We start from the raw sequence: 13,348 nt of genomic DNA on the forward strand, positions 1-13,348 counted from the left end.
GAAAAACCAAAAAAAAAAAAAAAGTTTCTCTTTCCTTGGTACAAATAATGAGGGACTGTTTGCACTAGGAAGCAGAGTTAGATGCTAATGATACAAGCCTCCTGATTGGTTTCCTAAGTCTTCCAGGGTGGTAAAGTTGGACATGGTGGTCACTACCACAACAAACTGATAGAAAAGCATTATAGAGGAAACATCCTGCTTCAGGAACACATAGTGTTCCGCTGCTCGTAAATAAATATTATGAGCATTAATAATGCATAGAACTTGGATTCCTTCAAAAAAAGATTAAGAGTATGTTAGCATCAGGGCCTCCAAAGCCTGTGGTGACGATGCATGGGCGGGTCCACAGACCTGTTGCCAGGGCAACAGCCACCATATTCCCAGAACCCATTGGGCTCACCTCCCACCTTTACCTGGGGCCACTATGTCAGAACCCATCTATATACGTGAACATTCCTCCATCCATTTCTCTGTCTCTCTGTCTCTCTGTCTCCCTCTCTCTCTCCACTACTGCCCCCCTCTCTCCCTCTCAATTAAACCTCTTACACGTGGGACTGTTTGGGCCTAGTGTGTGGTAAGTTCTGACGAGACCTGCCATTCTAACACATCATTTGGTGCGGAAACCCAGGATGATAGCAATTTGGATTGGTTCCTGGCATCCGGCTACGGAGCAGTTTCCTGACCCTATTTGGAAAGACCGTTATCTGTGGGGGTTTCTTGAATCTTGAATCTCCAGACATAAGGGCTACCCTGGATAGAAATGAACAGCAGGGGGGAGGATGAGAAACCTATGTCTAGTCTAGTGAAGTCAAGCTCAGCTGCTGGAGTGGAGTCTCATTTTCTGGGATTGGGGACAAGGTGGGCGGTCTCCTTGTCCTCTGGAGCTTAACAGAGCACGGTCCTGTTAAGACTGATGTGTATGAAGAAGATAACAGAGTATAAATTCCAATTCTATTTTAAATAGTCATTTTCATCAGAATAACATTAAAATATTTGAAAGTATTTGTTATTTGAGCCACTGGCGTGGGATTTGGTACAATCTTCATTCCACAAGAGGTCAGAGGACAATTATCAAGAATGAAGTTCTCTCCACTCCCCCTTTCTCACCCCACCCCACCCCACCCCCGCCCACACTTCATGGGTTCCAGGAATCCAACTCCAGTCATTAAGCTGAGCTTGGCAGGAAGTACCATTACTAGTTAGTGCAACCATCCTGCCAGCCCAAAGTGGCATTTGCTTATTTACGTATTAGTTACTAGGGCTCACCCACCAGCCTTCTAGAACATGTCTTTCTACTGAGCTATGCCTTCTGCCTAGTCCCTGAATCACCAAATTCTTCCTCAACTGAATTGTGCATTTCTCTAGTTTCCAGCACGTATTCAGTCATTTAAACATAAAATTACTACTTAATTACTACTTATTACTCTTTATCAGTACTTCTCACACTGTTTTGAGAGCGCAGGTGAAGAATCAAACCCAAAAATGTTAAGATCATTATCCAGGTGTGGAGGTGCACATCTTTGATCCCAGGACTAGGGAGGCAGAGGCATGCTGTGAGTAGGGTTTCTCTGTGTGTAGCCCTGGCTGTCCTGGAACTCACTCTGTAGACCAGGCTGGCCTCGAACTCAGAAATCCGCCTGCCTCTGTCTCCCAAGTGCTGGGAATAAAGGCGAGCGCCACCACCGCCCGACTTAGGATAAGGATTTCATAAGTGCTATTTGGGGACTTCCTTTCATCCATTCCTTGATCCTGACACAAAGGCCTGGGTCTGAACCATTCCCCTTTACCAGGCTCCTGGCTTTTAAGGCTCAGTCTCCATGCCTTGAAGGCACTCAGGCTATCAGTGTATTCATTTCCGGCTCTCACACTCTCTAAGGCGGAACAGTTCCTATAGGTCCCCGCGCTTCTCACTCGGGTCCCTTTCCAAGCGGACCCTGGGCAGAGATCAAGAGACCTTTTCCCGCGAAACGGAGGCGGCTCCGGAAGAGGGGCGGGCGCGGTGGATTCTGGGGATTGTAGTCAACATCCCGCGGAGGCACGCACCCCCAGCCGCACCCCCCAGGTGAAAACACCCGAGCTGTAAGCACCGAGAGGGGAAAGGCAACCCTTACCGAGACTCGGGATCCCGCGCCGGAGCTCCAGACACAAGAGAGGGAGAGCAGAGAGCAAGAAAAGGCCAACGACGCCACGAGAAGCCATGGCTCGAAGCACTCGCCGGGCGCAGTGCCCGCCCCTTCCGGCCGAGCCTTCTGCGCGCTCGCAGCGGAGGCTTCACGCCGTGAAGTTTGGAGGGAGAATGTTATGCCCCGAGGCTGGGGCGCGGGCCCGAATGCGAGAAGACCATAGTCCTTGCTCTCAGACAGCGCGGGTCATCTCCTTCCGGCTGGGGAAGTCCCTGACCCGTGGATCTGATGATGGTCGCGAGGACTGGATTGTCCGACTGCACAGATCTAAAAAGATGGTGCTCCGAAGACTGAAATGACTTAAACGGGGCAGTTGACGCTGCGAGGCCTCGTGGCCTTGCGGCACTTGGGGGTAACTGGGCTTTTGGTTCCTAGCTTACTGGTTACTAAGCATCTTCTCTCCGTAACAGGTCCTGCCGGAAGCTTAAAAGTGGGGCCTGCTGCCTAGTGCCTGTACCTGCCCCACACCCGCGTGGAGATCCCCTAGACCTGCTCCCACCCCACCCCACCCCACCCCACCCCCTCACTGTTCTCCCGGACGTTCGCCTACGCGTGTTACTGTTATGACCTAACCTTGGCCTCACAGTGACTTCACGGTCACTCCATGACTCCGATCTGGTAACTCACAGAGTTCAGGTATGGAGGGCCTCCGCACAGACAAGATTCCCAACTTTGCAAATCCTCAACTGTCTGTAGCCGCAGTCGCTCTTCAATTTAGCTTAGGTTCCATTTATTATGTCCCACAACTTGCCTGGCTCCAAGTATGTGTAGGTTAGTGAATTTGTCCTGAACAAACTCAGCTCTGGAGTAGGTGTCCCGTATAGAGACTATATAATGTGTGGTGCCACGATAGGAATGTGTGTACATAGTGCTACAGAAACACACTGTGCAGTGAGGAGAAGTAGTTCCTGAGGAAATAATGACTAAGGTGTGAGGGTTAGGAGCTTGGCCTTTCATCTTCGCACTAGGGAGGCGGTGGCAGGCGGATCCCTTTCCAAGCCGACCCTGGCCAGAGCTGCGAAGAGAAACCACGTCTCTGAAAAACAAAAGAGAAAAAGTATACAGAGGAGAGTGAGAGACCTTGGAACAGTGAGCCCTAAAAGGATGTCTATGACATTCCACCCCTCGGGGAACCCCGAAGGAGCAGAGGCAGAGAGTAAGAGCCAAAATGAATGAAGGACACCAAGAAAACAAGGCCCTCCAAAGCAAAAAAGGTCAATAAATATGTGAACTCGGATCTGAAGCAGTATGCACAAGGCCTTCGTGGAAATCCACCAGATAAGACCCTAGAGCCCAAAGAAGTGGACACCTATCCCCATCCCTAATCCAGATGCTATCTCAAATTGATAACCACTTGCAAATGAAAATTCACTCTCAAGGGAGTCTCACTTGTAAGGGCAGGTTGAATGCAGCAGTAGGTGGCTGGCAGTAAATGAACTCAGCTTCATCCTTAGAGGTTCCTGGCCTTGAAATGTCTTGTCAGAGTTTTTCCTTTTTTTTTTTTTTTTTCTTTCTTTCTTCTTTTTACCCTAAAGTTCCTTTGTGTATATTTTATGGCTTCCAGTTTAGTGTTTTTTTGGAATTCCCCAGTGTGCCAACATGGGTCTCTTTGATTCTTACACTCTCTTTTGGACTCTCTGCCTTCTCTTTGTTTTGTCTTATTCTGATGTTTTAGTTTTAATTCTCCCTTAGAAGCCTGTTTCATATTAAGAGTCAGGAAAGGAGTGGATCCAGATGGGATGAGAAATGGGGAGGACTAGAGGGAGAAGAAACTGTAATCAGTGTAGAGTGTGAGGGGGGAAAAAGAGTATTTTATGTACATGTTGTTATGCCTGTGTTGGCCTGAAGAGAGCATCAGATCCCCTGGAATTGGAGTTACAGATGGTTGTGAGCCACCAAATGAGTGCTGGGGATCAAACCTAGGACCTCTGGGAAAGCAGCCAGTGCCCTTGACCACTAAACCATCTCCAACCCCCCACAAAAAAATGTACGTTTAATAAAAGGAAAAAAATTTTAAATGTACAATGGCAAATTAGACCTAGGGCCATTGGAGATTGGTTTGTAAATAGGCTGTGAATCTTATTGCTGAGTATGGTAGTTAGTGACTATAATCCCAACATTCAGGAGACAGAAGCAAGAGGATTGTGACTGGTTCAGACCCCAGTGAGATCCTGTTCAAAAATAAATAGCAACAAAAAACTTTAACCTCAGCTGGGCAGTAGTAGCATACACTTTTAATCCCAGCACTTGGGAGGCAGAGGCAGGCAGATTTCTGAGTTCGAGGCCAGCCTAGTCTACAGAGTGAGTTCCAGGACAGCCAGGGCTACACAGAGAAACCCTGTCTCAAACAAACAAACAAACAAAAACTTTAGCCTCAAAAAGTTCAAAGTGGAGGGCACAGTCTCAAGTCAGTAATGAAAAGTAATGAGTTATAAGAGGATAAACGGATTATACAGCGAGGTTGACTCATACAGACGCTCCCACTGTGGCCTGAGTAGATAGATTCTACATGAAGACAGAAAAGGAATTCCTTCAGTTCTCACAAGCTTCATTTTGCTCTGCATTCCTTTTGTTTGTTTCCTTGTTCCTGGGCTACCAGTTTAGTCTATTGATGACACCAGTGTGTCCGGTTTTAGACCATGAAATACAAATTCCAGGGGTGGAGAGATGGCTCAGCAGTTAAGAGCACTGACTGCTCTTCCAGAGGTCCTGAGTTCAATTCTCTCAATTCTCAGCAACCACATGGTGGCTCACAACCATCTGTAATGGGATCTGATGCACTCTTCTGGTGTGTCTGAAGACAGCTACAGTGTACTCATATAAATAAAAAATAAAGAAATCTTTAAAAACTAAAAATAATAATAATAAAAGAAATACAAATTTCAGCCTGGCAAGGTAGCTCAATGGGTAATACCTGAGTTCATTCCAGAACCCACAGTGGAAGGAGAGAGCCAGCTCCCAAAAGTTGTTCTCTGGCCTACACATGCATACACACAAGAGTTTTAAGTTCCCAGCATCCATTGGCTGTAAATTCCCAACACTGTGGTTACCACATCCTTATTCCACACAATAAACGACCACAGTGATGTTCCCACTAAGTAACTCTTCTTAATGTAGGCAAGTGTGATAGTGCTCTGACATGATCTCATCAGTACCTCCAAGAAAAAGGACAAGGTGATTTTTAGAGAGTTCTGTACTCTAAGACGGAGTGGTTTAAGGTGACCTTTTCAAGGAGGAGCTCTGGTTAATAGTTCACATTATAATAGCTTGAGACCAACAAAATAAAGACAGAAATCAGATTTCCCACTCCCTTTTGGGTTGGGAATTGAACCCAGGCCTGAACTATATCCCCAGCTCTGTTGGTTTTTGATAAGAACAGGGAGTTAGGGATTTGGCCAGGTGAGTTCAGACTCTCATTGTTGGAGAAGGAAGTGCTTTTTTGTGAGCAACCAAACCCTTCAGATAAATGGATTTTCAGGAAGTTCCTAAGTTCATGGTGAAGTCTGTCTGGTATGTACAAATTTCCTGGAACAAATGCTAAATAAAGCTATAGTGATTAATGTAGAGATCTTTAATCTTAACTGATAAGTTATGCGCTGCAGATATAATAAAATCTTATGAAACACCCTAATAAATGTGGAGAGGCTCCTCCTCCTTCTCCCTAGTGCTGAGAAACAAATCCGGGGCCTCGTGTGCTACTCAGGCACTTCAGCTTGACATGTTGGATTAAAGACATGTCTGTTTGTTGTTTGTTTTTGTGTGTGTGGTTTTTGTAGTTTTTGTTTTTTGTTTGGTTTTTTTCTTTGGTTGGGTTTTTGTTTTTGTTTTTGTTTTGTTTTGTTTTCAAGACAGGATTTCTCTGTGTAGCCCTGGTTGTCCTGGAACTCACTCTGTAGACCAGGCTGGCCTCCAACTCAGAAATCCGCCTGCCTCTGCCTCCCAAATGCTGGGATTAAAGGCATGCGCCACCACTGCCCAGCTGTTTGTTTTTTGAGACAGGGTTTCTCTGTATAGCCCAGGCTGTCCTGGAACTCACTCTGTAGACCAGGTTGACTTGGCACTCAGAGACTTGCCTGCCTCCGGAGTTCTGGCATTAAAGGTGTGTGCCACCACCACCAGGCAAAACATTTTAAATTTACATAAATTACATATTAAGTCAGGCCTGGTTGTGCAGACTTACAGTTCCAGCTACTCTGGAGGTTGAGGCAGGAGGATTCCAAGTTCAATACCTGCATGGGCTACAGAGAAAATTCAAGACTAGACCCTGTCTCAAAATACATACATACATACATATACACATATATCCTATAATCACACTTGGGAGTTAGAAAGAGGAGGACGAGGAGTTAGGAATTGTCCTCACATATAGAGTGAACTCTAGGCCACTCTGCTAAATGAGACCTTGTTGGAAATGTTTTCAATTTTTAAATAATATACCACAGGGGTGTGTGGGCGAGAGTCTGAGAGTGCTCTCTCTCTGTCTCTGTCTCTCTCTCACAATCGTGCGCGTGTGCGAGCACGCACGTGTGCACACACACACTGTATGGAAGTCAGAGGACAATCTATAGGAGTTGGTTTTCTTTTTCCACCATTCGGGGCCCAGGAGTTAAGCTCAGGTTGTAGAGTTGACAGCAGTCCCTTCTATTGACTCTGCCATCTCACCAGCCCAGATTTTACATTTTTTAATAATTTAAGGCAATTCAGTGGTAGAGTATTTGTTCAGAGTGTATTAAACCCTAGGTTTAATCCCTGGTACTGGAAAACAAAAGCTAAAAAAGCTGAACATAGTAATATGCTTATAATTCCAGCTTTTATAAGACTAAGACAGGAGGATTGCCATAGGTTCAAAGCTACTTAGGATACGTAGTCTGTTTCAAGCAGCCTGAGTTATAGTAAGTCTCTATATCAAAATACATGCATACACCAGATGTAGTAGCACATAATTTTAATCCCAGCACTGGGAAAGCAGAACTAATAGATCTCTGTGAATTTGAGGCCAGCCTGAACCACATAGTGAATTCCCAAGCTGCCACATAGAGAGACCTTGTCTCAGAAAAAAAGAACTCACAAAAATTCAGTCAACAAGTTGAAAGGGGAAGAAAGAGTGGGTAAATTCCAATCACTCTGATGATGGCCATGCAAAATCTTCAAAATACCAAGGAAATGTAAGTAAGGATAGGCTAAGGGGGAGTTAAAAGGGAGAACCAGGCAGGCAGTGGTGGTGCACGCCTTTAATACCAGCACTTGGGAGGCAGAGGCAGGTGGATCTCTGAGTTTGAGGCCAGCCTGGTCTACAGAGTGAGTTCCAGAACAGCCAGGGTTACACAGAGAAACCCTGTCACCCAAAAAACCTCCCACCCCCCCAAAAAATAGGGAGAACCAGCTAAAAGTTCATTTAAGATGCAGGAAACAGGCTGGAGAGATGGCTCAGTGGTTAAGAGCATTGACTGCTTTTCCAGAGGTCCTGAGTTCAAATCCCAGCAACTACATGGTGGCTCACAACCATTCGTAATGAGATTTGACGCCCTCTTTTGGGGTGTCTGAAGACAGCTACAGTGTACTTAAATATAATAATAAATAAATCTTAAAAAAAAAATACTGAATCTGCTGCGGTGTATGCCTTTAATCTCAGCACATGGGAGGCAGAGGCAGGTGGATTTCTGAGTTCGAGGCCAGCCTGGTCTACAGAGTGAGAGTTCCAGGACAGCCAGGGCTACACAGAGAAACCCTGTATCAAAAAAAAAAAAAAGATGCAGGAAACCACAAACCTCCCACCTGGATGTCTGCTCCTCATGGCACACAGAAAGGAGCTGAGATTTCATGTCCAAAGGCAGAAGCAGAGCTCTCTCAACTGAAGAGCAGGGTGGATGAGATGGTCCAGCCTTTCCAGCTCAGCCAGGAAAAGCTTGCTTGCCGCCAAGCCTGATGACCGGAGTTTGACTCCCAGACCACAAGGAGGAAGGAGAAACCAACTCCCAAATGTGTTCTGCTCCCACACACTCACACATGGGTGTGCATGCGCGCACTGAAAATGAAAGTCAGTCAAGAACGTAAGGCTACAAGCACAGCTAAGAGCTTGATGAGTAGAATTGTCTTTTGCAGTCTCACAGTTTCTAGTCCTTCTTTACAGTTCTTCCCACAATGATAAGCAGCAATCATGTACTGGTTAAGCATTCTCCTACTCTTCCATAGGCAGAACTATCTCAGTTTGGTTGCCATTGTATTTCCAAGGCCTTAAAGAATCTCTACTTCCATTTTTTCCCCCTTCAAGACAGGGTTTCTCTGTGTAGCCCCGGCTGTATCAGAACTTTGTGCACTGACCAGGCTGGCCTCAATCTTAGAGATCTGCCTGCCTCTGCCTCCCAAGTGCTGGGTTAATGGCGTGCACCATACCTACTAGTTCTGAATGGGTAGGTAATGGATTTTGTTGAGTGAATGTATACAGGTATATGATGAAGGTACACCATTCCCAGGAGGACAAAGAAAAAGAGTTAGAGAGAGCAAGAAATCAAACCCAAAGGCTCAGTCTTTTTTTTAGAATAAACATTAATGTCACTCATGAGAACCAAGCCTGATGATACCTCTTAACACTGTCGATTGAGGATGGATTTGGGGAAGGGGGAATATTCAAACCACCATATTACATGGTTTGGGTGACACACATTCAAACCTCACAATATAGTCATACAAAATACAGCCTACGTTCATTTACATTTATCTGTTCTTGAAGAGGATGAAACTATGCAGTTCAAGATGACTTTGAACTTGTGACTGCAGGTGTGTACTACTATGTCTGTGTGTAGCTTCCACTTTTTAAAAAAATATTTATTTATTTATTATAAGTAAGTACACTGTAGCTGTCTTCAGACACTTCAGAAGAGGGCACCAGATTTCATTTCGGATGGTTGTGAGCCATCATGTGGTTGCTGGGATTTGAACTCATGACCTTCAGAAGAACAGTCGGCACTCTTAACTGCTGAGCCAGCTCTCCAGCTCCCCTTTTTTTTATTTTTTTTATTTTGGTTTTTCGAGACAGGGTTTCTCTGTATAGCCCTGGCTGTCCTGGAACTCACTCTGTAGACCAGGCTAGCCTCAAACTCAGAAATCTGCCTGCCTCTGCCTCCCAAGTGCTGGGATTAAAGGTGTGCACCACCACTGCCGGGCTTGTGGTCTTCATTTTAACATTAGGTATATTACATTTAATTATACTTAGTAGTCGTCACCACAGTCTTAAGAGAATCCTGAAAGGGTTTTGTTGTTGTTGTTTGTTTGTTTGTTTTAATTCTTAGAACTTTAATACTTTAAAAAATGTTGTGGGATTGGAAAGATTCTGTGTTTAAGAGCACTGGCTGTTCCTCCAGGGGATGCTGGTTCAATTCCCAGCACCCACGACAGCTCACAATCTCTAACTCTCAGGAGAGTTAATCCCAGGGGATCTGGTGCCTTCTTCTAACCTCCTTCCAACCTCCAAAGGCACTGTACACATGTGGTAGACAGACATTCATAGAGGAAAATACCCAAATACATAGGATAAAAACAAAGGTTAGAGGGGGCTGGAGAGATGGCTCAGCGGTTAAGGGGATTGACTGCTATTCCAAAGGTCCAGAATTCAAATCTCAGCAACCACATGGTGGCTCACAACCATCTGTAATGAGATCTGATGCCCTCTTCTGGTGTGTCTAAAGACAGCTACAGTGTACTTACATATAATAATAAATAAATCTTTGGGCCCGAGCGAGTAGAGGTCCTGAGTTCAATTCTCAGCAACCACATGATGGCTCACAACAGTGTACTCATATACAATAAATAAATAAATAAATCTTTAAAAAGAAAACAATGGTTAGAAAAAAACCTTAAAAGCTTCATGGTGAACTGGACAGTGGTGATGCATGCCTTTAATCCCAGCACTTGGGAGGCAGAGGCAGGCAGATTTCTGAATTCGAGGCCAGCCTGGTCTACAGAGTTCAAGGACAGCTAGGGCTACACAGAGAAACCCTGTCTCAAAAAAATAAAACAAAACAAAACAAAAAAAACAAAAAAAAAAGCTTCATGGCCATTTTTCCTCCAAAGTTATATTCTTCTTTTTCTACTATTATATGTTTTTAGTAATCCACATTCAATCATTGTGATGGGTTGAGGGTTCATGTCCCTTCGGAGGTTCTCTACAGAAACCTAATCCAATATGACAGTCATTAGAGGCAGGCTTTTATCAATAGTTAAGCTAAGAGTGCTCTGCCCACATAAAAAGGGATTAGCACTGTTACAAAAGAGAGGAGTCACTTTGTTAGTCAGAGTGCCCTAGAGGAGGAGCAGAACTGATAGAAGGGGGTGGGTATGACTAAGGGGATTTAATTCTGTTTACACAGTACAGGGTGCACAGTTCAACAATAGCAGGCAGACACACTCACCAGCTACAGGCAAAGGCGCACAGGCCGGCAGCAATACTTTTTCCCCAGAACCCTTCAAATCTGAACCCCACCAGAAGGAGCTACCCACACGGGGTGGGGGGGGGGAGTCTTTGTGCAGTTAATCCTCCCTGGAGACAACCTCATAGATCCCTCTCTTCCTTGGTACCAAGTCCAGTCAAGCTGACAACCAAGATTAACTGTAACCCTAGTCCCGCCCCTAGTCCCGCCCCTACACCCCCTGCTCTTCAACGTTACCATGTAAGAATGCGGCAACAAAACGCCATCATAAGTGTCTTTATTACATTTTCGTGTGTGTGTGTGTGTGTGTGTGTGTGTGTGTGTGTGTGTGTGTAGAGAGAGGACCTCATGAATGCTAAGAAAACAGTCTACCACGGAACTATTTCCCCCACCCTTTTTAAAATTTGAAAGAGAGTCTCATTAAGTTGTGTGTGGAGTGGAGAAAGTCCTGATTGAATGAAGGTCTGAGCAATCGTATGCTGTTGACATGGCCATGTCAATTACCCCAGTCTCAGACCCATGGGAAATGGCAAAAACGTTGGGGCTCAGAAAAATCTCAGAGCCTTTCCTTCAGGTCCATGCATGGATGTTGGCAGTGTGTGCAGAAAATGACCACCATGGCTCCCTCACCCGTATATGCGTGGCCTGTGTTCTCCCTTATAAAGACTGCTTCTACTAAATTAGCTCTGTCCTGTCTCCTTGGACCAACTGATTACCATAGACCCTGCCTCCTTGTTTACATTTATATAATAACTCCTTGTTCAGCTGAATGCAAGAATCCTGCCTCTCTGTTCCGCTCTGTAAAATAAGCACACTGTACTCCAGGATGCTGTGGCTTCTCCATCAGAGAGAGTCGTCCAGTTCCTAGAGCTTTTCCTAGCCTTTCCTAGATTTTCCGTGTGAGTATGTTTGTGTTTTCCTCATTCCCTCAACTCTCCTGTCAGGTCCATCCTTGGAGCCATGCTGGATACAGCAAATTTGCTTAGGTCTGCCTTGAACTTGCTCTGTACCTCAGTCGTGTCTTAACTTTATTTTAAATCGCAGGTGTCTGTTCATATGTGTTTGTGTGTGTGTGTGTGTGTATTGAGGTGTGCACATAAGTGTGGGTACTCAGGAGGTGAGAGGTATCAGATCCCCTGGGGCTAGAGTGACAGGCAGGTCTGAGTTACCTGATGTGCATGCTGGGAATTGAAGCAGGTCCTTGTCACCGCTAAGCCATCTTCCAGCCTTCTGTGGGTTTTTGAAAGAGGGTCTCATTATGCAGCACTAGCTGATCTGGAACTCATGGCCTCAAATTTATAGAGATCTGCCTGCATTTGCCTCCCAAGGGCTGAGATTAAAGATATGAGGCACTATACCAAGATATTTATTTATTTATTTATTTATTTTACATATTTTTATGTAAATGGGTATTTTGCTTGCCAAACATGTCTGTGTGCTGCTTCTGTATCTGGTGCTTGTAGAAGACAGAAGAGGGTATGGGATCCCCTGAGTTACAAACAGTTGTGACCCTCCATGTGGCTGCTGAAAACTGAACTCAGGTCCTCTGGAAGAACAATCAATGTTGTTAACCACTGAGACAGCTCTCAAGCATCTAATCAGAATTTTTTAGGTGCTGCCGAAGTGAGCACCTAATTAGAATTTTTAAAGAGACAACAAAATCCATACCTTTGTTTAATATTTGTATTCAGACATTAAATAATAAGAATAGCCACATGGAAGAAGAGGAAGTCAAACTCCAAAAGTTATCCTCTAACCTCCACACATATACTTGCACATGTGTGTGCACTCGAGTGGGAGTGCACATGCACACACACACACACACACACACACACAGATAGATGTAATGTTAAAGACTTTTTAAAAAATCTATAAATTACAGATAATAGAATTAATGGATGCAACTTTAGATACACCAATAAAGGAAAATAGTTAAATCAATCAGAACAAAGTATCTATGAAAGTACTATAGGGAGACATGTAGTGTTGTATGTTTAAAAAACTATGAAGAGGCCAGAGTATGCTAGTGCACACCTTTAATTCCAGTGGATTAAAGGCAGTGGCACAGCCCACATACCAGAGGTTAGCCGGTAGTAGACAGTGAGGTCTTGTCTTAAAAAATCTTTTTAAGAAAAAAAAAGGGGGGGGGCTGGAGAGAGGTTGAGAGCACTGACTGCTCTGCTCTTCCAAAGGTCCTGAGTTCAATTCCCAGCAACCAAAAAAAAAAAAAAAAAGAGGCTAAAAAGATGTCCCCTGGGGAAGAGACTGACTGCTGCTCTTTCCAGAGGGCTTGGGTTCAACTCCCAGAACCCACATGGCACCTCACAGCTATCTCTAACTCTGCTCCCAGGAGATCTGACAGCCTCTTATCTCCATGGGTATCGGGCACATACAAGATGCACAGACGTACAAACGGGCAAAGCAACTGTACAAATACATTTTAAGCCGGGCGGTTCGGTGGTGGCGCACGCCTTTGATCCCAGCACTCGGGAGGCAGAGACAGGCAGATTTCTGAGTTCAAGGCCAGCCTGGTCTACAGAGTGTGTTCCAGGACAGCCAGGGCTACACAGAGAAACACTGTCTTGAAAAAAACAAAAACAAAAAACAAACAAAAAAAATTTTTAAAACACACCAAAAAAAGAGGATAAATGGTTACATTAGAGTATTTTTTAATGCTTATCAGAGTCTTGCCTGTGTGTGTGTGTGTGTGTGTGTGTGTGTGTGTGTGTGTGTGTGTGT

At 44.8% G+C, this 13,348-nt stretch overlaps 1 protein-coding gene across 1 annotated transcript in view; it reads right to left on the minus strand.

Moving 5' to 3' along the window:
- Ubxn8 (UBX domain protein 8) overlaps positions 1-2,702 on the minus strand; it is a 22,258-nt gene extending 19,556 nt beyond the window's left edge. Inside the window, exons 1-3 of the mRNA XM_031391233.1 lie at positions 2,112-2,702; positions 1,788-2,006; positions 95-272 (exon numbers count right to left, since the gene is read on the minus strand). Coding sequence (XP_031247093.1) covers positions 95-272; positions 1,788-2,006; positions 2,112-2,199 — 485 coding nt within the window. The 5' untranslated portion in view covers positions 2,200-2,702. The remainder of the gene's footprint in view (positions 1-94; positions 273-1,787; positions 2,007-2,111) is intronic.
- Between the last annotated feature and the right edge of the window lie 10,646 nt (positions 2,703-13,348).

This window comes from Mastomys coucha, unplaced genomic scaffold, assembly GCF_008632895.1.
Source record: "Mastomys coucha isolate ucsf_1 unplaced genomic scaffold, UCSF_Mcou_1 pScaffold22, whole genome shotgun sequence".
In the NCBI taxonomy this organism is placed as follows: domain Eukaryota; kingdom Metazoa; phylum Chordata; class Mammalia; order Rodentia; family Muridae; genus Mastomys; species Mastomys coucha.